General features: G+C 38.0%; 1 protein-coding gene across 2 annotated transcripts in view; it reads right to left on the bottom strand.

Annotated features, from left to right (window-relative positions):
* Positions 1-23926, bottom strand: part of csgalnact1a (chondroitin sulfate N-acetylgalactosaminyltransferase 1a) — a 54612-nt gene that overhangs the window by 15427 nt on the left and 15259 nt on the right. For both annotated transcript variants that reach the window (XM_088629398.1, XM_088629399.1), the window contains exons 2-4: positions 20839-22725; positions 14659-14875; positions 6914-7015 (exon numbers count right to left, since the gene is read on the bottom strand). In XM_088629398.1, the coding sequence (XP_088485524.1) occupies positions 6914-7015; positions 14659-14875; positions 20839-21484 (965 nt within the window). In that variant the 5' untranslated portion in view covers positions 21485-22725. The remainder of the gene's footprint in view (positions 1-6913; positions 7016-14658; positions 14876-20838; positions 22726-23926) is intronic.

The following is a 23926-nucleotide window of genomic DNA, read 5'->3' as shown; positions in this document are numbered from 1 at the left end:
TAAACATAACACACAAATTACCTTGGACAGTGATTTAGAAACAGGTAACACTGTGGTTTAATGGCGTTTTAAAGTCAAGTTTTAGAGAAGGTCAAATCTCATCCATTTCCGCTCCGATACTGTATATAAATATCTCTCCTCCTGATCCCTTTCCACACATTTTTATTTGGCAGATCTTTGTTTGCTTGTCAGCTTTCAGCTATCGAAGAACTTGTGCTTCTGCCTGCTGAATTTGATCCCCCTTCTTGCATAGAAGTGGTGTAGGAGCAAGTGGTTAGTAACCACTTTGAGATGTTTGCAGGACTTAAAATAGAAATGCATAGGGCTGATAGGGGAATTGACCTTGATGCATTGAATCATTGAACCTTTGTCAACAAGGCTTTCATTAAATAGATATTTGTGTCTGCCCTTTTGCATCTATTGCATCCTAAACCCTTCTGGTGCTATTATGATTTTTTCTCCTTTGTTGCTGTTTTCATTGCTTTAATTGTTTTTTCCCATTTCCTGTATTTTTATTATTAATATTATTATCATCATTCTGGTCATTTTGATGAATATTGGGACCAAATACCAATGTGACACTTCTGTGTGATCTGAGACTTGGTGTGATATGAGCTTGAGCTTGTTACTTGTTACTGCCACTTCCTGGATCTGGGCAAAGGCACTAGTGTGACTGAGGACTCTGGCCCCCTGCTGATGCAGTGCACCTTCATTTCTGCTCAGTAAGGAGTCACTAATATCAAGCAGGAGTCCAGTGCACTTGAAAAGGAAGGCTTGAATCCCAGGAGGAAAAAGAAGGGAACCTGTTCCCATCACACAACAGGCTGCAAGCGGGGCACAGGCACTAGGGGCAATGAGAGCTATGAATGGGGAGGCCTAGATCCTGTGTAGACTAATGCCATGTGCATCCATGGGGAGCCATGAGCATCAGGGACTGGCAGGGCTCCTACAGGGACAGCAGAAAAGAGGATTCAAGAGGAAAAGACAAAACAGGAAAGATAGGCTGGGGCCAGATAGCGGATGTAGGGTGTTAGACTCTTGACCACAAGTGGAGGGAAATGTGGGAGACAGAACAGAGGAAGCAGAATTGGGAGGGGAAGGGAGGGAAGAAATGGCTGCAGTTGGGATGACTACAGGAGAAATGGAAGAAAGAGTTTATTTTGATACGTTCTGGAAGAGGTATTTCCTACATTGCAGAAAATCTTACAGAAAGTATTGTTAAGTGTACTGTATCTCTTTTTAGCCGTGCATTTTTCCATTAAACCTGAATTCAGTAAATTCTGCAAAGGAACAAGTACAGGTTTATTCCATGCTGAAAAGAGAAGAAAAGAAACACAATGTTACGGTTGTGCAATCGTGTTCAGGTGTCACACCTTAATGTTCCCCAAACATAAAACATAAAATATAAGTTAAACTAAATTGGAGCTTTTGAGTCAAGATCTTATGAAATAAAAAAACAGCTATTACAAGAGACACCTACTGCAGTTGCTAGGAACTTGACTTTCCTAACAACTGCAGTCCAAACCATTGTCACCCCACTGGATCCAGGAACCTAAGCTATGTACTGTATTTAAACAGTATTGTTCTACAATTTCTTTTGCATAAAAACTTCCTATTTAACATTTTGATGTGAATTAAATCTTATTTTGCTCCTATTTTGTCTAGTATTTAGTACAAGTCAAACAAGAAGGCTCAGAACTTCTATTTCATGAGATGGACTGATTTAAAGAATATCTTACTATTTAGACTAAAACAGCATTTTCGATCAGAAATTTACTTCAGGACCATGACAGAAACAAGATCACAGATTTCTTAACCATCATGATTTTGCTGGTTGATGGACAGATGCATCTGGACAGGTACAGTAATCTGTTATGTTATACTTGATCGAATTGGTTAAACATGCATTTCTGTTGTTTCCAATCATTGTTTAAGCAAGGTTCTTAGTTGGTAAATATGTGCAATAGTGTCGTAGTGATATTGTTTTGCAAAATACAATCTAAGGTCTACAGTATTGTATGCATGTACAAGCTACTTATGATGCACATTCATTCATCATTCAGTGAGGTTTTGAAAGCTTACAGGTTCCTGGGTAACTAGAACATCTGAATCATCAAACCAGCAACTTTGTGTACCAGGATGGAACAATTTTCATCCAGTTTTCTTTGCAAATGTGCTCAAGTTCTGTGAAGTTGCAGGGGATCACTGATGGACAACAATTTTTAAGTTTTGCCCCAGATTGTCTATCAAATGAAATCAGGCCATTGACTGGGCCAGTTAAGTACTTTCTGTGTAGTTTTGATCTTTAGATTATTGTCTGCTGAAAGGTGTGTCTTCGTTCAGTTTTAGGCCTTTAGCAGGTTAAAGAAGATTTTCCTCTAAGATTTGCCAATAAGAAGCAGTTCCGTAACATAAAGCCACCAACATTCTTGACAGTAGGGATAGGTTTTAACAAGTTATGTGCTATGTTGGGTGTGTCAGATGTAACACTTTGTATTTAGACCAAAAATTTAAATTTTATCTCTTTTGACCACAACATAATTTGCCACACTGTTACAGTATCATTTAAATGCTTTGATGCAAACTGTCTCAATTATTCTTCAGTCGGGTGGATTGAAACTTCAGTGGCTTTTCATGGGCAGTCATCCAGTCCTGGAAGACTGTACGGCCCCATTTCCTAGAGCGTGGAAACAGTATTATGCTCTGAAGTTGAGTGGGCTACATGCTGAGAGCTGAGGCTCCTTTGTTCCGGTCAACATTGCCAACTACCCTCACCCTTCTCCCCTGAAGCAGCCGCACTTTCAAACACCCCGCATCACCACTGCAGCCTTCACTGCAGCTCTGTCTCCAAATCATCACTCGGCACTGCAGCTCTGGTTCCAAGGCTTCACTCCTCTCTGCACTCTGCTTTGCACTCCAGTCTGCACGGTGGCCCCTGGCCTTTACTCTGGAACCCTGGACTCTATCCCACTGGCCTCCTCTTCACTGTTGGTCATTCGACTCACTTCAGGGAGTAGCCTCTGTTGTCCAGAACCCCAGGGCTGTCTCTGTGCAGTCATCTTCTCTCAGACTAGCAGCCCAGTTCCTGTCCCAGAGAGTCCTGTTCCCTGGTCTTTTCTTTCACTGCCCTTATCTCTGCCGCCTTTCTAGCTTCTCTTCTGGGCAGCCCTTCTCTAGTTCTTCGGGGCTCTTTCCTTTTTCTTAGCCCTCTTTTCTCTGGCTGTTGGGTCACTTTTCTTTTTTTTCTATTTTTTCCTTTCCAGCAGAGCCTTCTCCTTTTCTTTCTAGGGAGCCAGGCATTAGGAATGTGCTTCGAAGCTTAGTGAATGACACCATGTTAGCCTGATCTCCCTGAGGGTTATTATGTTCTCAGACTCTGACTGGGAGAGTCCCCAGCAGCTGTGCTCACTTGGGGATCTGGAAGATGAAAGGGGACAAAAGATGGGCTACCTTGTCACCCGCTCCTAGCAGATGTCTCCCCTGTTGATCCAAAGGGCACCTGGGTATCACTCCCATTCTTATCTGGGCACTTCCATCAGAATGAGGAATCTGGTAGACCATGTTGAGAGCGCACTCCTGGCCTGGTCTCGGAGGAGACCCCCTTTTAGGGCATGTGCCTTGAATCACTGGCTCCAGAGCCTTCCAACTGGACCACCGAGTGGGTTTTCCTGTCTCACCAGTATTGTGTGAAACCTCACAGTGAAGCCTTCACAGTGACCCTGGTGGGTTCTCTCTAAATAGCATGCCACTCTGCCACTCTGTGCGCCCCTTTTACCCAGGAGCTTAGTAACAGCTTTGAGCAACACCCAGTGCTCTGAGGCTCCCTGATTCTGGTTAGCAGGCTGAGTTGGGCAGTTTGAATGAAGTCAGATTTTCTTCTTTCTTGCCAGGGAAGCAGAGAGCAGGTGTTTCCTCAGACCCATGATCCTCACCTGTTCATTTTCTGAGCAGACCAGCCAGGGCAGTCCTTGCTTTGTTGGCCAGCTGTCGTTATTATTTTTTCAGTTGTCTTTATTATTGATTCGCTGAAATTTCCTCCGCATCAGTCTGCCAGTCCGCCTGTCTGCACTACTCAAGAGGGCTGTCCACCAGACCAATGTGGTCTCTCTTTTTTTTTGGGAGCTCTGCAGCTGAGAGAGTGACACCCCAAGATCATTATTGCCTGATAATGATCGACAGCCGAGGTGGGCAGTTTCTCTGAAGGTTGGCAGTTCACCACTTCACCCTTTCTTCTTTTCTTGTGGGATGTGGACAGTCAGCTTCTCTACAGACTGTCATGTCTTGTTACTGACTGGCTAGGGTTGACAAAGATCTGAAGGATGGTATTCAATTATTCTATTAGCACTCTCTTTCACTTCACTTTCCTTCCATCCCAGAGTGCTGGAACCCCAACCAGTCAAGCCTCTTCGGGCAGTTCTGCAGCTCTCTGGTTTCTTGCGCTTGGGTTTAATCCAATCAATACAAATGGGGCTGTATTCAGCCATGTTGTAACAGCACATTTTTAAGAGAATTTTAATCAAGTTAATTTAAGCATGTTAATTTAAAATTGCACATTGTTCTATTAAGACCCTATTCAGTGTATTTGTTTGTCAACATATACAGATTGGTTCCAACGAAGAGCAAATAAATGCCGTACATGGTCAGGCCCTAAGAGGCAAGAGAAATTGAGTCTCAGTCCTGAATTGGAAAGATCGAGGAAATCGAGGAAGTATTACATTGACATTGACAACATGTCAGAGTAAATAATAACAGACCAGAGAAAACAAATGGAAACTAATAGTAATATAAAACCAAAATATAAAATAAAAATATAAAACTGAGAACAAGACTTTGTGTACTTTTTTACACATAGTGTTTGAAGAATCTGGAATAGGTTATTCTGCCATGTTGTTGAAGCTGATACTCTACTTTTGTTAATAAGTAGTTGGATAAGATCCTGAAATCAATTAGCAATCAAACAGACTTGAAAGGCTGACTAGCCTTGGTCTAACCTTTCTTATGGTCCTATGTTCCATGGCATCATTGAAGTTTCTTCCACACTAAAAGTTTCTGAACCTAACCTAGTAATAATCATCTGGTTCCTTGTTTGCAATAAAGGATTTGAGAAACCATTATTGACAGTCTCAGTTGCATATTTTAGTTACAGATGTTGTTGGACATGTAAAACGTTCCTTTTTAGATGTAAGCATGCATTACACAGAAAAATGAAAACTCTACTGGCATACTGTATGGCAACCTTCTTAAAATTGCAAACATAAAAAATAGGACCATCTCATAGCAATGCCTGAGTAGAAGACTTCTAGCTCTATGCTCATACTTTTAGAACCTTCACAAATCAGAGAATTCAACCAAACATATTTAAGAAATGACTCAGCAAAACAGGAAAGAAAAATGCATTATAGAAACATGGCCCATCTGACAGATCTATTAACAGTGCTGTCAGATGCTTTGTGATTAACTCCCATGGGGAGCTTGTCTTCCTATTTTCCATAGCTAGGAACTGACAACAGAAATTCACTCAAGCAGCACAGACCACAACAGCCCATCTGGCAAGTACAATGGTTAGTAAATTTCTTACTGCCAGATCTTAGCAGGCCATCAAAAAACTGAGACTTTCTGCCATTTTGAGCTTTATCTGTCCAATACAAAAAGCTTGCTAAAGAGGCAGAGATCAACTCACTAGGAGAGTCAAAGCACCACCAAATTATAGCAATTCAAAAGCTTTAACTAAAGGAAATTCTTACAATTCTGTTATTGCACCATACAATTTTAATATTTTCTGTTTGGATTAGCTGATATCAAGATCAGGTATATTTGATCAGATAAGATCTGGTAAAATTATTATTAGAAAAGCAATTTGATATATTACAAAGCAAAGATACAGAAATTAAAATCCAATGTCATAATGCTAATATGATTGATTTTCTTGTGTGAGTGGAGTATCTTTTGGAGGAAAAATCAATTTAGTCAAGTATGCTTTATAAATATGGATACAGATCTAACTCAGGTAATGGTATTGATCACAGTGTGTGTGAATTTTCCTCCCTGCACCTTTTAGGTCTAATCTAAAAAAATAATAACCATGTGCTATTTCACAAGGGATTTGCTTTCAGGTTCCTGACCCTTAAAAACTGCTGATTTATTCTAAATAACTTTCCAATGAAAATGTGTATATTTCCAATAAATTGTATTATATGTTATGTCATACTGTATAGCCAGCAACCATATTACCCTGCAACTCACAACTGGCAGCCCAATGAAGCTAAGCAGGTGTGAGCCTGGTCAGTACCTGGATAGGAGACCTCCTGGGAAAAACTATGGTTGCTGCTGGAAGTGGTGTTAGTGGGACCAGTAGTGGGTGCTCACCCTGTGGTCTGTGTGGCTCCTAATGCCCAAGTATAGAGACAGGGACACTATAAAGTAAAAAGTGCTGTTCTTTGGTTGAGATGTAAAACCAAGGTCCTGACGCTCTTTGGTCATTAAAAATCCCAGGGTGTTTCTCAAAAAGAGTAGGGGTGTAACCCTGGCATTCTGTCCAAATTTTCCATTGGCCTTTACCAAGCATGGCATCCTAATAATCCCCATCTGTGAACTGGCTTCATCACTCTGTTCTCCTCCTCACTGATAGCTGGTGTGTGGTGAGCATACTGGCACACTATGGCTGCTGTCTCATCACCCAGCTGAACATTGGTGGTGGTTGAGGGAAGACCCCGTTACCTGTAAAGCGCTTTGAGTGGAGTGTCCAGAAAAGCGCTATATAAGTGTAAGGATTTATTTTTATATCTGAAAATTATGTTCTGTAGTTAAATGGGAAAAACAAAAAATTAAATAACCTCTGAGGGGTTGTACAGTATAGTAAACAGTGTTTCAAATTTCTAAGTGGTAATTTTATCTGAGCTGATTATCTACTTACTTTGATGTGTTTTCCAGTATTCCTTTTACTTCTTCCACTTGATCTCTTCCAAAGTATACCACTGTGAGATGAATCCTTCCATCCTTGCGAATGCAAACCTCCCTGTAACAGGAAGAGGAAACATATTAGGCCCTCCCAACAAAACAATGTCTACTGAAACCCAGAAACGTTTACCCCATGTCAGTATACATTTAGGACTTTTATGTGTTCAAAAGACCACTTGTACTCATGTGACACATTTCATCTTTACAAAACTATATGGAATTTATAACAAAAGTTCAGGAGGGATGACAACAACCAAACTCAATTAGACTCAGCTGTCAGTAATCGCTGAGTAATCTTTCCCAAATGCTATAAATACCTACGAAATCCCTATCTCCCTCTCTTGCACGTCTCTTGCATGAGCCTCGCTGTCTAGCGTGCATCTTTGCATAGACAGTACTAAGACGCTGCCTATACCATTCAATCAATATTCTTGTTTGCTGCTCCAATGCACAGTTGATCTCAGCCAGAAGCCACAGATTTTCTTGTTCTCCGCGTACCAGCTAGCCATTGATCTGACTCTTTGTCGCTTTTCAACATCTGCAGGTCATGCCTTTCCCAAGACCGGGATCCGCCGTTGCTAACCTGTCTATTCGAAACACCTAGCGTTTGACTAACCAGTTACTTTTAACAACAACGATACGATGTACCAAAGTTGTACCCCAGCTCTCGAAATGCTCCCTGTAGCACAATATGGGTGTGAACAGTGCCTTACCAGGGAACATTACCACATACCAGGGGGTATTCTTTTGAAAACCTTTGAGAAGGGACCAGTCAAGAAGATGGGGAGATATGAGTGGCAGCAAAATTATTTGGCAGACTTCCAAAAAATAATCACCTTTTTCTAAGAAATTGATTGATAACACAGGAAAATAGTTACAGGAAGACTCCAGGATGGAGATACAACAACCTGCATTTACTGTACATGTAAAACTGTTTGTTGAGTTCCTAAACTGATTTTATTGTTTGCTATTTAGTTTATAGTATATGCATATTGTGATTGATGAAGTGTCAAAAAACTATAGAGTACTGATATTATTAATTTACTCCAGTTGTCACAGCTTAGACAAAAGTGGATAATATAGTTGCTTATGACGATTAACAGCTATAACTTCTAATAATGAATTTTAAACTTTGTGTAATAAAGACATAATGTACTGTAAGTGACAAGCAATTAGGCTCTAAAATCCAAACAAATTATGTAATTTTTTCCAAACTTCTTGAAAATTTTGTATACTTAATTTAGGCTTTTGTGTCAAAAGCCATCAACTCTTGCGAATCAATATCATCGTTATTACCCTGTGCTATTTTTCTACTGATTCTAATTTTCATGCTAGTTGCCTGCCAACTAATTAGTAAATAGAATAATAGACATGCTATAAATGCAATAAGTACTCACCATTTGCCATGCATTGTAATGTCCAGAGTATTGTCATTTAATAGTGTGTAGGTCCTGTATCTGTTTTGTCCTCTTTTCATAAGAACTTGCATAAAGACAAAAGAAAGACTGCAAATGAGAGGCAGTCATTCTGCTCATCCAGCTTGTTTGGTTTTAAAGCAGGCCTGGCCTAAGCCTTATTGTTTTACACATAATGGGTACTTTTTTTCCTTTTTTTTGCACATGTACTGTATACATTGCCAAAAATTGCACCCTGTGCTCCTTTAATGAGAATCTAAGTCCAATCTTTTTTGACACACCAGCTTGTTGAAGCCATTCACCATTCCACCAAATGAGTAGCAGCTCTCCTCAATGTCACTAAAATCCCTAGGGCCTCTAGCCATGACAGGGATCACTCTGACATGGCAAGTGTAGGCAATAGTGGAATCCATATAGCACTATACAGTATGGGCTATGAACAGACTGTAGTCACCTTGAAACCAGCAGCACTCCGTCCGATGTGCACTGCTGCTTGTTGAATCCCAGTCACAGCTCACTAATGACACAGCCCAGGCTAAAAGCAATGAAGACTACATTTGAAATTTTGTATTGTTTTAGGAAACCTGAAGAAGTGTTTACTAATCAAATCTTTTTTTTTTACCTCTCCACAAAGCCACTGGCTAATGACCTCTGAAAAGGCTGCTCTTCTCCAAAAGTTCTACCTAAAAAATCACAATACTTCTGAGATGCATTCTTCGGCAGTTAGTGATTCCTTCTAATTGATTTTACAATGTCATCCTTTAGGAAAAACACTTAGAGAATCATCTCAAATAATGTTGAAGATCATGGTAAGGCGCTAGTATAGAGCTACAAAACAGTTTGATTTTGTATTTGTGATTTGTGGTGCAGAATACAATTTGGATCACAGAACTGTAACAATGTTACACTGGCACTGGCATCTTTTTTCTTTGTACACACACTTCCCACAGACCTCCACAGTAAAACACAAAGAGAAAGCACCAATATTTAACCTCTGTGTTCTAAAGATGGTTTGAATAAAACTATGGATATAGATTTCATCATTCTGGACTTGAAGTCAGTTTTTAAAACATCACAAAACAGAACGGCATTCTTATTAAAGAGGCAAATATCTATCATATATAATTCTGTTATGCTTGCTTAGTAAACTGTGTTTTTCTCCTTAGCACAATTTTCCTACTATGTCTGAGATGATGTCACACTGAGAGTAAATGTTTTTCAATTATAAAGGCTAAGTGCCTGGTAGAACCCAGCGGAAGTAAAATTGTTGAAGGATCAGAGATGTCTGCTATTATCGAACAGCAGTCAGGGGAAGGTTATAGGGAGCTTTACAGAGTTGTCACAGCAGGATGAACTGCTGTAGCTTAAAAAGTATAATTACAAAACAGCACATTTCACTCTTTGCAAATGTTTTGGAGTATGTTCAACATTTTTCAGTCATTAAAATGCAGTATTCACTTCAATTGAATTGAGATCTATTATCCTCAGGCAAGGATGTACCTATGACTGTCCATCAGTCCGGACAGTGTAGCTTTATTCAACACTAAGTTTTTTTTATGTAGAATTGCATTTTTTCCAATTTTATATTCAAATTAAATGTGGATCATAAGAACCCCTTCCAAAGTGTCCTGTGATACTACCTGTACAGTGATATGCAAGCAGAATGTCAAAATACCTTAGCTAGGTTCAAACAATGAGTAACAACCAAGACAATTATGCAAATATGCATGTGTGAAAGCAAAATGGATGAAAATAAGCTTATATATTCCTATAAAAACAGTGCCATACATTATTCAAAACGTGAAAAAACATTATACAACATCTTCCAAAAATTATTTTCTCTGGGAATAAATGCATATGTGGTAGGGTACAGACAGAGAAGCTAAATGTTATAGGCTGGATTGAAGCAGAGACCTGCAGGCTGTAGGAATCACTCTGCAGTCAAACAGATGCTTTTATTTAATGAGCCTCCCTAGCACTTTTCATTAAGCACAAGAATCTCAATGAGGAAGACATATCCAGGAATGAACTTCGCTTAATCATGTGACACTGCACTACAGAAGCTGAAGATAAACTGGTTATCAGAAATAAAACAAATGTAAATGAGATAAATAAGGATATAAAAATGTACTTTTATTCCTTTGAGTTCCTTTTGTAAATTGACCCATTATTGCAATGATTTGGTTTGTTATGGAGTTTTAGTTCTCTACATTTAAAGTTATTGCACATTATATGTAGCACATAACAATGAATTCTAATATAGAATCAAGAAGCAATTTCAAAATATTTTTGTTGATTAATTGATGTTGTTTTTGATAAAATTATAAATTAAAATGAAGTTATGGCCCTAGAAATGTAAGGCCATAGAAAAAGCATACTTTCAAGTACACAGGAAAGAAACACAAATGCTCTGTTCACCGAGGAAATTGGGATAAATGCAAAACCTCCTGAAGATCTCTGTCTTAAAAATATTTAGGTGGGTTTCAGCTACTCTGTGAAATTCCCTGCCTTAAGACAAAACACATTCTGAGGGGCACCTGAAGAATTTCACACACTGATGAAAACTATTCTTTCACTCATTTGCAATCAAGCTGAGGGCTCTACTGTAAATGGTTGTAGGTGCATTAAAATTATTAACAAAAAGAAATTCCTTAACATAAAACCCAACTTCATGAAAGGTCTCATTGATAATACATTTTATATAGATCCCTTTGTGACTTTTCAAGAGGGAGATGAAGACTTTTTAGAACAATACATCCTTGTGTTTTATGACAATAAAAATGATTTACATACAAAATCTTTTGACTGTTGAGTTTCTTTTAACAAAGGTCATGCACAAAAATTCAGACAAAGTGAAATGTTTAACTTGGGAAAACAGATGATGATAACACGTTCTGATAAGACTATTTTATAAATGTTTTATAATAACATTTTGTAATTATTATTTTTCTTTCAAACATTCCTTCATGTTACATATACTGTACAGCTCCCATCCCCTTTCTACTGTTATTGCATTCTCCTGACTCCAATGTACTAAACATAGCCTCTTCTTTAGTGTAAAAAAAAAAAGAATGTTGTTTATATTGTATTTGCACTAGGGATATGTTATTCACTGAGTCACTGAACATGGTTTCTCAGTTACTGTATGTTTTATGTACAGTATACTGTAGCTCACTATGTGGTACTGTCTTAAAAAGGTACAATTTGGCTGCCAAACTTCAGTTAATAACTTCTATTAATTACTCCTATCCCAATCTGAGCATTCACCCTTATCTGTACTGTTTTCCATTTGTAAACAAATACAAACACAGTCTCTGCATTTCTAATGCCTATTATTTGAGAATGAATCTTTGGAACTTCAGCAAAAGGAACTTTAGGTGAAAATACACCACAACATATGATTATCTCTTTGTGTGTCTATTACTTATTGTTGCTTATTTAAATCATTCTAAGAAATTGGTTAAGCAAGACCTATATTTTCTAAATCCGTGAGGACGGTTCCCTATAATAATAATTCTCTTATTAAGTTCTAATATTTGTTTCCTAACCTTATAATATAATATAATATAATATAATATAATATAATATAATATAATATAATATAATATAATATAATATAATATAATATAATATATAAAAGGAGTCAGATTTTATTACTCAGTTCAACCTTCTTATTAATAGGCATTATATGTCCAGTCCAAGAGTCTTATCCCTGCCTTAAATGACTGTCGGTAAAGTTCTGTTTACAGTCTCTTGTTTTTTCTTTAATAGAATTGGTAAGGTAGCATTGGGCCTTGTGGATGTATTTATCTTGAGAGCTTCTAGAACCACTGGGTGGTCTTCAATTGTTCTGCTGTAAAATTCACACTTCTACATTTACTTGACGAAATGGAAAAACTGTTGTCTTAGTGTATCACTGATTAGTAAGAAGGACACTGATTTGCACCAAAGATGTTCTTCCGCTGGAAGATTCCCATATCATCTTTTTTCTGTTTTTTGAACACAGGAGCCAACCTAATGCTTATCATCATGTTTTCACATGCTGATTTCTGTCAGAAGTAGTACTGCTCTGCCTTCCAGGACATGGTCTGTCACTCACAGAGCCATATCTCTGTACTACTGCTTGCTGAAACAGAACATCTCATTCTCCGGTAACTTCTCCCACAGACAGATTGCTTCCAATCATGCAGGTACTGTAGCAACCAGGTGATCTTCATTACTCAAGCAGGCATAATCAGATCTTCTGATATTCTTGAACTAATTAAAATAACGTGTTTTTCGTTTTTTAATCAACACATTTTGTCAATTTCAACACCTCAAATTTCAAATTATTGAACTCCTGCTGGTTATCATGTGACTTGAACTCTGACTCACTAATTGTTTTTGTAATCAGCTACAGTAATTGTTGTAAAACATAAGACTTTTCATATGCAACGATATGTATCACTATTCTCCATTCCATTACCATTCACAAAAGCAAAGAGTTTTTTCAGTCATTCACTTGTGTTAGCCATTAGCTACAGTTACCACAACACAGTTTAACACATGGTTTCAAATTTACCTATGTAAACATATGCATTTAATGCTATTGACATTCTGGTCTAGTTGGTATTATGTTATTTAACTGGCCCACCAACATCATACACACTGTATAACCATAACGACTGTATTGTTTTTCTTGGAGGACACTCATCCCAGTACTGAGCTTTGCTTTATTGAGGTTCTGATATCTAATGAACTAGAATGTGCTAACGCTGCTTTTAATATGGTCACTTCAACAATTGTAACAAGTATACAGTATTTATCTTATATATCTAACCTGCGTTGGTAAGCGCTTTGCAGGGAAATCATTGTTATGCAAAAGTCAATAAGGTCACATTTTTAAAGATTTTGTCTGAGATATTGTTTTGAATTCAATAAGCAACTACTATAATGCACAATTAGACTACTGAACAACATATTGCAAGCCACTCTATGAAACACGTTGTCAAGTTTTGGACCCTGTCACTGACACTAAGCCTCCAAGTAAGAGTTGTTTTTTTTAACTCAAGGCAGTGTCCTATCTCAGTGTGCCCAATGAAGGGTAATACATATACAGTATGCATTATTATCAAAGGTAATAATAATAATAACAACAATACATTTTATTATGAAATTGTAGTGTGGTGAGCAGTGTTGAATTGTGAGCTACAGAAGAACAAACAGAAGTTAATTGGACACCAAACAGTAATTTTACAATTGAAAAGTAAATTCTAGACATAAATATTAGACAAAACGTTGGGATGGAAGCAAAAGAAACAAAACATGAAAATGGGTAATGGTTTCCACCAAGCTTAAGAATAATTTTGGTTTCTAATGTCTTTTGAGTGTAGGAATCTTTGAGTCCCTAAGACCTACTCCTACTGAAGCCTTTTGTCTTGTATTTCTACTCTATTCTCCACACACCCAAGGAGAATGTAGAGAAAGCATGCAAAGACATGCATACATTTAACTTAGTTTTGGCATTAGCATTAACAGTACAAGCATTTAAACTGGGCATTTCTGACTGGAAAGCTGTCTTATTGGATCTCCATTTCATATTAAAAGTCAAAAAGGCTTTAAGTCTTTGGGAGGTCAACTAGTTTGGTGGGAAAGATCAGAAAAGCTCCACAGTGCAGCTCAATCTGTTTTCCTTAACGATTTTGTTGTTCGTTACAATGAGACAAGTTGTTGAAGTCCAGTTTCTACAAAAACACAGTTTGTTTCTCTTGCTCATAATGAGCATCAGCCATATAATTAAAGCTTTTTATAATGTTTCCACCATTATGACTGCAATTAATACAGATAGGTTTGGTTGGGAATTAAGCAGGCTTGCTATTTAGCAGTTTTTAATTCCCATAAATCAAAATCTTTAAATACTTGATCACAGCAACTGCAATCAAACTATACATGAGCAGTCAATAAGAATAATTTGAATTACTAATTAACATTAACATAATTTGTTCTTCTCTCCACATCCCACAATGCCAAAAGGCTTTTACAGATCTGTACGAAAATGCAGATCTGTCAGGAGTAACTGTCATCTTATTAAAAAATGGCTACCATTTTGACCGTCATAAAGAGTTGCATAGAATTGTGTTTCTGTATAAAGGAACGAGTCAAACAATAGAATAGTAAACATTTTTGATCATTTCTGTTTTAAGACACCTCTAAGTGTACAACCCAAAGTTATCAGAATTGTATTCATGTGAAGTTAATTTTGGGATCACAGAAGTATTTACAATAAAATAAGAAATTAAACTCCTACCTGAAATTTTGCATGAACTGTCGAAATTTGTCAGTCCTTTTAGCCAGAGGCACTATAATGTTGATCAGCATGTTGGATGTGTCGACCCTTTCGTTCTTCACCTTCATCACAGGCCCGAATGGACGGAAAAACACCAGCCTCCTGAACTCATGGTTCTGGTTGCCCTTGAAAGTCAGCTCATACAGAGTGCCCTTGTCCTTCTCTGTGCGGTATATCCCTGTCAGGAATGTTGGATGTCAGCAAATTTTCACAATAGGTTTGGGTAATACAGAAATGTGTATGCTTTATTTTTTAAACCCATTTATACTTAAATATTATTTTAAACAATTGTAAAACATTTGATTTCCTGTTGATTAATAACTGTCCATATGAGCTCTATTACAAATGGAGTTGCACATCTGTTTGATAACATTACCACTTGGACCCAGATGTACAGTATGACACTTTCAGCATTGGCTTAAGAGCCATGGAATAAAAACTGAAAAATATACAAAATGCAAGACTATCAAAGGAGCTATGCAAAATGATATATTTAATCATGGGGAACCTTAAAAACAATTGTAATCTGATTCTTAATTTGCATACTTGGAAACTGAATTGCCATGAAGGTGTTTGATTTCTTTTTAAACAGCAAATAGACTAATTTAATCATAATGAATAAAAATGTCAAAAAAACTGAAAAACAATGTTTGTATTTAGTGAGAAACAAAAGTAAAATTCATAAGAAATAAAGAAGGATTTCATTTTGTTCTAATTTAAATATGTAATTTTTCAACAATACTTGCAAGCCAACAGTCACAGTATGTGAATTGTAAAATATGTACACCCCTTGTGCAGATTTTGACACTTTTACTGATAGTTAGACACTTAGCTTTCAGCACAAAATTGAACAAAGTGAAGTTGAGGATTAATGACCAAATATTAAACAAAGAAGAGGCACATTGGCATTGCGATTAGCACTTCAGCACTGCAACATCAAGGTTTTTGATAGCAGTACCTTCTGTGTCTGCATTTTCTTCTCGTGATCATGTGGGTTTTCTCTGGGTACTCCAGTTTCCTTCCAAAGACATGCTAACTGGGACAACAGATGTCTCTGCCTTGTGCGTTTGTGTGTGGCAGTTTAAGGTAGTCTTGGCTTGCATGATCTTGTAGGATAGATTTTGGGTTTCCTCAGCCCTTACCAGGGATACAGTAAGGAACTTTCGGATAATTGGAAACATGGTCCCTGTATTTTGATGCAATGGGTGCTAATGAATAAATAATTCAAACGTCCTTACTGAGCTAGAATTTTTAATCAAATTCTTCATTATTTCCTTACTTGGCAGCGCGTAACAAAAGACTAGCTTTTAACAGTGGATAACGTGTATGAAACTCACAGCAATCCTTCAAGAGTTCACATATCAGATCTCAAATACCACCCTTGCAGACACAAATATACATTTTCTTCCTCCTTTGCAAGAGCTCAGCATTCTTTGAGGAGCTGAACACTGGAGCTTGCTCTGTATCTCAGAATCTCCATTAGGAAATAAAGTCATTAAGACAAATATAGTCAGAATCCAAAACAGCTGTTTTCATTTCCTGCAGAGGATCAGCATAGTCCAACAGGATTTCCTAGCATGAAAGAATAAGCAGGGGAAACTGGATTCTTCTGTTTCTTTTATTCTGAAAATCTGCCTCTTCTCAATACAATACAACAACCTTAATACTGAAGAAGCTTGGCTTATAACACATAATTTATGTTCTGTCATTTTTTAAGTATTATGAAATAAGATTGTGGCGCTGACGGGTATAGTAATCGATTATGACAATTTTCTAATATGTCAGAAACAGTTAATTCACAGTACAGTATTTCAACTTTTTGGAGAAGAAACAGTAAAAACTAGAGTTTTAAGGATGAGGCAGGGGAATTATGTTTGATCAAATGAGCCAAAATCTGAAGAATTGTATATTGTTTTACTGATTATAATTTTATTTCCTTTCAATAGATTTTAAATACTTTATCATATGTTGTTTTTATCGAAAACATTCACAGTTTTTCCCTTTTAGCTATATTTGAATTTGAATTTGTTGGAAAATCAAATTCTTTCCTTTTCTTTTAAGATTAGAGGTTTGAAAGGATACTGTGGTTCTGAAAGGATACTGAGGTAACAAATAAATAATGTACTGTATATGGAAGAAGAAAGACTATATGACTGTGTAGAATTACCCAATTTCACTTTGTAACGCCTCCAAATTTTTTTATTGCTTTCTAAATTGAATGTTTTCTTCAGAGCTTGTTGCCACGAATGACTGAAATATTTTTTATCTTATCCATAAGCAAAATAACAAAATACTGTATGTGGTACTGAAATACAGTAATTTTACATGTTCAAATGCTTGTATGTATATTTATATAAGACAAAGAGGCACATGTTTGCACACTGAAGATACCACAGGGCACCAAAGTGTACCACAGGGCCATGATCTTTATCATGGGGCCATGACTTTTGTGTTGATATTGAATGTAGCAAAGACGAAGGAGCTGGTGATAGATTTCAGGAGGAAAAGGGTCCAACCTACTCCTGTCTACATCCATGGGAGTGGCGAAGAGACAGTGGACTCATACAAGTACCAGAGAGTGCACATTGACAATAGACTGGAATGGTCTAAGAACACCGAGGCCATCTACTAGGAGGGTCAGAGCCGTCTTTACTTCTTGAGGAGGCTCAGGTTCTTCAATGTAAGTAGAAAGATGCTACATATGTTCTATCAGTTCTATCAGTCGGTTGTGGCGAGCCCCATTTTCTGTGCAGTGGTATGCTGGGGCTCTGAGATTCTAACAGGCTGAACAAGCTCATCAGAAAGCAACCTCAGTCATTGGGTCTGGCCTGGACCCCCTGGAGGTAGTGGCTGAGAGGAGAATGGTGTCCAAACTAGAGGCCATCATGGACAACGTCTCCCATCCCCTCTATGACATGCTTGTGGAAATGAAGAGCACGTTCAGCAATAGACTGATCCATCCACGGTGCGACAGGGAGTGCTACAGGAGGTCAATCTTGCCTTCTGCCATAAGACTGTACAACACATCCACCTTGCGTCTGGGCAACATTGACATTGACCTGTTTTTGGACTGAACAGTAAACTGTCTGCTACATCTGGCTTTCCCGTTTAAAACTTTTTTGTGCAATATATGACAGGGTGCAATACATTTATATTTATATTGTGAAATACAACTTTTTGTGTACTGTTCTGGTTTGCTCATTGTATGTTCTGGACTGTGAGTAACTCTTCTTAGTGCACTTCTCACTGTACTGTATATACTGTACTGTATTGTATTGTATGTATTGTATTATTATTATTGTATCATTCGTTACACTGTGCTGTGTTGACTGTGTTAAGCTGCTGTTGCACTGCAATTTCCCTCACGGGATCAATAAAGTATCTATCTATCTTTATCACACGGGTGGGACAAACAATTGACATAGTGCTTCTCTATGACATTATGATGATTATGAACATGTAGAGAGACTGGAAATGCAGTTTTTAAATACAAGTCACAATAGTCACTAAAGTACATACAGTTAATGTGGTAAAAATAATAGCCTAGCCTGAGGGTAATTAGGCAGCAATCTGGAATATACTGTAAAGTGGTATGGGAAAAAAGTATGTAAAAACATTTGTGATGTCTTAAATATGTCTTTAATCCAAAAAAATAAATTCCTCCCTCTGTAATTTTAACCTTAATCACCCAAACAGTAGAAGTAGAAGGCTTTGTGATGTCTTCTAAAGAGATCCTAGCAAACCCTACCCCTTTTCCAGTACTGTAAATGTAAATATAGTTTTATAGGAAATATGTACTGTAGAAATAAACCCTTCTCACCTTTTCTATGGGATTATAATTATTGTACTGTATGTTTTTAGCTTACATTTTATACAATATATTACAATTCTGCATAATAAATTACACTTCTAAATGTCCATAGTATACAAATGTAAGCCTGAAAAACACTAAAAAGATACACTACCACACTAATTTTGCTGGTTTTACGCACTGGCACACAGACTGTTCATATTTGACAAAAGGTCTTATGTGCAAAATACATTCTAAAAAATAAAGACTATGGAGTTTTATTTAAAACTAAATCTTTTTATTTTATTTAAAATAAAAATACAGTTTTATATAAGGGTGTTTTTCAAGAAACTCAAAGTACTATACAACAGTACATACTGTATACAATACAATAACTGAAGCAAAAAGAAAGTGGCAAAAAGTACAGAATATCAACTTTGTGAAACCAAGAGTCGAAAACTTAATTTCACATTAAAAGATTTAGAGAAAAGTTTTGAAAATGTCAGTAGCCAAAGAATATCAAATGGATTTGGGCAGTGAGTTCCACAGACACGGTCCTGCACACAAAAAGGCTCTGTGGCCCATTGTGTGGAGCCTGGGCTTTAGAAGAGTAAGAAGGCCTGATCAGCAATTGTCAGATTAAGAGTTGGGCATTAAATAGGCTGGGGTAAAAGGGCTAATTGGGATCCGTGCGGAATGCGAGGAGGAATGACCAGTCCTCCAGGGGGGTGGTGTATGTATGATCATATCTAAGAAATGTTATTTAATATTTTTCTTCTATTTGGGGATATCTTTCAATTCCATAGTGAAATTATGGACTTTTTTGTCTATTAAGAGGGAAATTGGTGGCCTAGCTGGTTAAACATGGTGCTTATAAAAAGGTTTTCTCCCTTTCGTTCCAGAGAGAATGAATCTGGACTCACCAGTGCTCTGTCACCTCTCTCCCTAACAACATGTTTAGTGTCACCAAACCCACAAAGTAAAATCTGATCACTCAAGAAGTACTGTAAAAATGTGATCATTGTGAACTAGGTTTTAAAATATGCCCTGAACTATCTGCAGTTGTTTTTCTGAAAAGAAATGTGTGTAGGGAAATTTAATATTTGGTATGAAATACATTATGACAACTCTTTATATGCTTTACAAATTTATTCAAAGGATATGTACTGTAGCTTACATGACTCACAGCTGGCATAAACACTCTGAGCAGGAGAAAACCAATTCAGATTCAGACTCTATGATGTTTGCAGCTATAGCTGGGTGTCATCAGATGTGTTGTTAAATTCCTTGAGCAATGCCGGGTCCATGTACGGTAAACTTATTTAATTCATGTTGTGCATTTAATTCACCTGACATTTAAGTTCTGTTGTTTCTGTATAGGACTGTACTGTGCAAAGAGACAGTGGTTTTGGTGACCATTTATTTTATGAATCAGTTCAGAAATATAGTGGATTGTCTGGTGAAATATAAATTAATGATTTTGAATTGGGTAAGGAAAGAGGAAAGAAAGTGACAGCCCCAGATTCATGAAAAATAATGGGTTTTATTACTATTTAATATTAAATACCCACCCCTAGAAGGAAAAGAAGGTCAGCAGTTAGATTTCTGAACATGTACCACCTAAAGCATCTTCTCCATAATTTGTTTCCATTCATTAAAAAATACCCAGAGCTTGGAGCCTTTTGCTAAAAATAAAGTATTATTAGCTATTAGCAAAAGAAAGTGTGTGTTGCATGTAAATAAACAGAAGCATGCATTATTACTGATCTTTAAATGAGTCTGAAATAGAAGATGTGATTTTGAGCCAAGATCGTTAATCCAGTGATTAACTATTCACATTTCTGGAATGCCATTGTAAATCCAAAAGTATAACAATTAAATCCAGTTCCATTTGATGTTTAGCTCTAGCTGGTTTAATGAACCTTCTAAATGTATGGGTTTGGTATTGATCTTACCTCACTACTGATCAATATTCCAGGAAAGATACATTACTTGTTTTTCAGGTTTTATTACGGTTTGAAAAGTAGGGCAAGAAGGATTCACAAGGCACTTAACCTTGGAAACTATAGACTTTAATTTCTATTTTAGAAACGCAATCAAACCTTCAGCCTTTCAAAACTGAAAATGCAAAATCACCATGCAATTTTAAGATAGACACAAAACAGTTAAATGTATTGATCTGCATTTTCCTAGTATTTAATTTCCTACTGCATTTATATCATTAGACATACTATGCAGCCTGAAACACAGCTTCTGAAGACTGAAAAGCTGAACAAATGAAGTGTCACACTATATCTCATTTATTTGGCATTTACTCATTAAGAGTAAAAGTGAAAATTCCATTCACTTACCTTCAGTGAAATCAGAGGTTGTATACACATGCCGGCGTTGTGTTTTGTCTTCATCCTCAGGAGTGTTGAGGGCCTCCAGTGCTTTCTCCAGGGTCTCAGTCAGTTCGTCCCGCTTGTCCTTGCGTATCGGCTTCTCCTCTGGGTGCCGTGTGAGTCCAGTCTCTAGCTGGTAGACTTTCTGCAGGGTGAAGCTCTCAAAGGGCACCATGGCATATTCACTGGCAAGCTTGGTGCCAGAGTGCACCTCTGCTCGATTCAGCTGGGTCCTTAGGAACTCTTGGAGGTCAGTGTGGCTCCTTTCTCCCATGCCATCAAGCAGCCCTGCCACTGGGCCAGCCCCAGCTCGCTCCAAAGATCCCTGCACATTCTTCAGTTGCTCGCTACGCTCCTGAAGAGCTTCTTTTAACTGGGAGATTTGTTTCTTCAGACTGCTGATGTAGTGCCGGTGCTGCTCTTCCCTCTCCTGCAGCAGAGCCTGGTAACCTTCCTTGCCCGTGGGTCCATTTGCCCTGGGCAGGGTGACCTGGTTCTCATCTGCGCGTGGGCTACAAGCCAACACATAGATGAGGGAGAAGCAACAGCACAGCAGCACTAGAAGGAGCACCACTCGAGAAACCCAGGCCAGCAGCCCCCTCCGCAGCATCATACTTCCAGAGGCTACATCAGATGTCTGGAACTCTGTGAAGCTGCTGCTCAAAATACCAGTTTATCCTGGATCCAGTTGAATGCTTGAATCTCTTTAATCTTCCTTGGTGCTAACAGTGAAGTACAATTACATCAGCTACCTGTTGGTTTTGTCAATTTACATTCAATACTTTACACACTGTCTGTCTTAATTAATTCAATTTTAGGTACATAGTGGCACTATGCATACCACAGCTTTTCAAGCAACACACTCAAGCTTACTTTGTTTGCTCCACTATCAGAGAGGACTGTCAAATGTTGCTGAGTCTTTAATGCATCTGAAATACAGGTATGTACTGAATCAATCCTCTTGGCAGGTCAGGGGCACATGCTGGAGCAAATATTCTGTCTTTAAGATCAAATAGTTACACAGATATCCCAAAGGACCCATCAGCATCAACTCCAATGAAGAATCTCTTCAGTTTTTAGTTTCTTAACAATCTAGTCAGACATCAAGTCATTTTGTTTTCTTGAAACTGTTTTGCATTCTGTCTGAAAAGTCCCATATGTAAATTTAATCAATATATATTTTATTATAAGAAGCATGTAGCATTAGAAAAAGATGTAATGAAGAAATTGATTGTTACTGTTTGCACAACATGCATCTGACATAATCTGCCACAAACAGTATGTTTGTATGTGGATGTTCATTTTTTAGATTCTGTCATCTGTCAATTAGTACAACTGAATGAAATAAAACTCTACATCACAACCAAATCCTCATACAGCCTTTCCAGTTTGAGGCATTCCTTGTATAAAAAGTGCTGAAAGCTTTTGCTTTGTATTTGTTCTTTTTCCTGTTACAGTACATTCGTGGTTAAACATTGGGTTCATCTGATAATGGTCAAAATACTTTTCAGTTTGACAGTTACACATGTTGCAAGAGTGTCCGATTGATTATAGTAGAATTGCTCTATTAAATACATCCATTGAAAGAAAAGAAATTCTATAATATACTGTAACGTGCACAATTAAAATGAATTTCCAGTGTCTGGGGGCTTGTCTAGATGGTTGACCAGCTCTTTAACACCTGTTTTTTTATCTGAGTGTTAACTAGCAGGCCCCAAAATATGAATCCAGTGTAATCCACCTTTGTTTGGCAGCAGAGGTTTAACAAGTGTAGGCTTTTCAAACTGTGATGATAGGGAGTTCAGCTCCTGTGTTAGAACATGACTTGAAGATCAGTTGTTCAGTCTTCGGTCGCTGGGGAGAAATGAGAGAGAGGTACATTAAGATCTGTTCAGCAGTGTATATTTTGAAGTGTTTAGGAGAGTTCTATGTATAAAGAAAGGCATAAAGTATTACAATACCATCATGCAATTATATGCCACCATTTAGGGAATCCTGTCCATAGTCATCTGTTGAAATGACCCAAGATAGCAACATATGGATCATAAAGCTCAACTTGTGCTCCAAGAGAACATCTAAAATCAGAGGGTGCATACACATAACAACATTGTAAATTCAACCCAGGGGGAGTTGAGGGTCTCCTGTTCTTTCTTCAGTGTCTCAGTCAGTTAATTCTGCCTATCCTTGCCTTCTCCTCTTGGTACCATGTGAGTCCAGTCTCTAATTGGTAGACTTTCTGCAGGGTGAAGCTCTCACAGGGCACCATGGCATATTCACTGGCCAGCTTGGTGCCAGAGTGCTGAGCCCATAGGAACTCTTGGAGGTCAGTGTGGCTCCTTTCTTACCTCATCAAGCAACCCTGCCACTGGGCCAGCCCCAGCCCCAGTTTGCTCCACAGATTCCTGCACATTCTATAGTTGCTTGCTGCACTCCTGAAGAGCCTCTTTTACCTGGGAGATTTGTTTCTTGACTTCTGATGTAGTGCTGATTCAAGTGAGTGCCTTTAGTGTCTGAACCACTTTAGCTCTATGCACTCTGAAATGGGTACCCAACAAATATAGTACTCCAACAGTTATAATCATCAAAATGATTTCTTTCCTTTGGTTTTCAAGTTGACATCTATGTTTTTTCTGACATACTGTTTATACTGACAGGGTATGTGGGTAGCTCCTCTTTTCCTATTAGCATACATTACCAAGGATACACAGCAGCCATATCACCCTGCAGCTCTCAACTGGTTACCCACAGAAGCTAAGCAGGGTTGAGCCTGGTCAGTGCCTGGATTGGAGAACTCCTGGGAAGCTATGGTTGCTGCTGGAAGAGGTGTTACTGGGACCAGCGGGGGCGCCCACCCTGCAGTCTGTGTGGGTCCTAATGCCCCAGTATAGTGGTGCGGACAATATACTGTAGTGGGCTCCATCTTTCGGATGAGACATTAAAATGAGGTTCTGACTCTCATCGGTCATCAAAGATCTCCGGGCTTTTCTCGCTAAGAGTAGGGAGTTATCCTGGTGTTCGGGCCAAATTTCCCTCCCCAGCCTTTACCGTGACCTCC

This window comes from Lepisosteus platostomus, chromosome 4 (assembly GCF_059453375.1).
Source record: "Lepisosteus platostomus isolate fLepPlt1 chromosome 4, fLepPlt1.hap1, whole genome shotgun sequence".
In the NCBI taxonomy this organism is placed as follows: Eukaryota; Metazoa; Chordata; class Actinopteri; order Semionotiformes; family Lepisosteidae; genus Lepisosteus; species Lepisosteus platostomus.
Note: the sequence above shows the minus strand (reverse complement) of the source record. Positions and strands in the feature narration are given on the sequence as shown.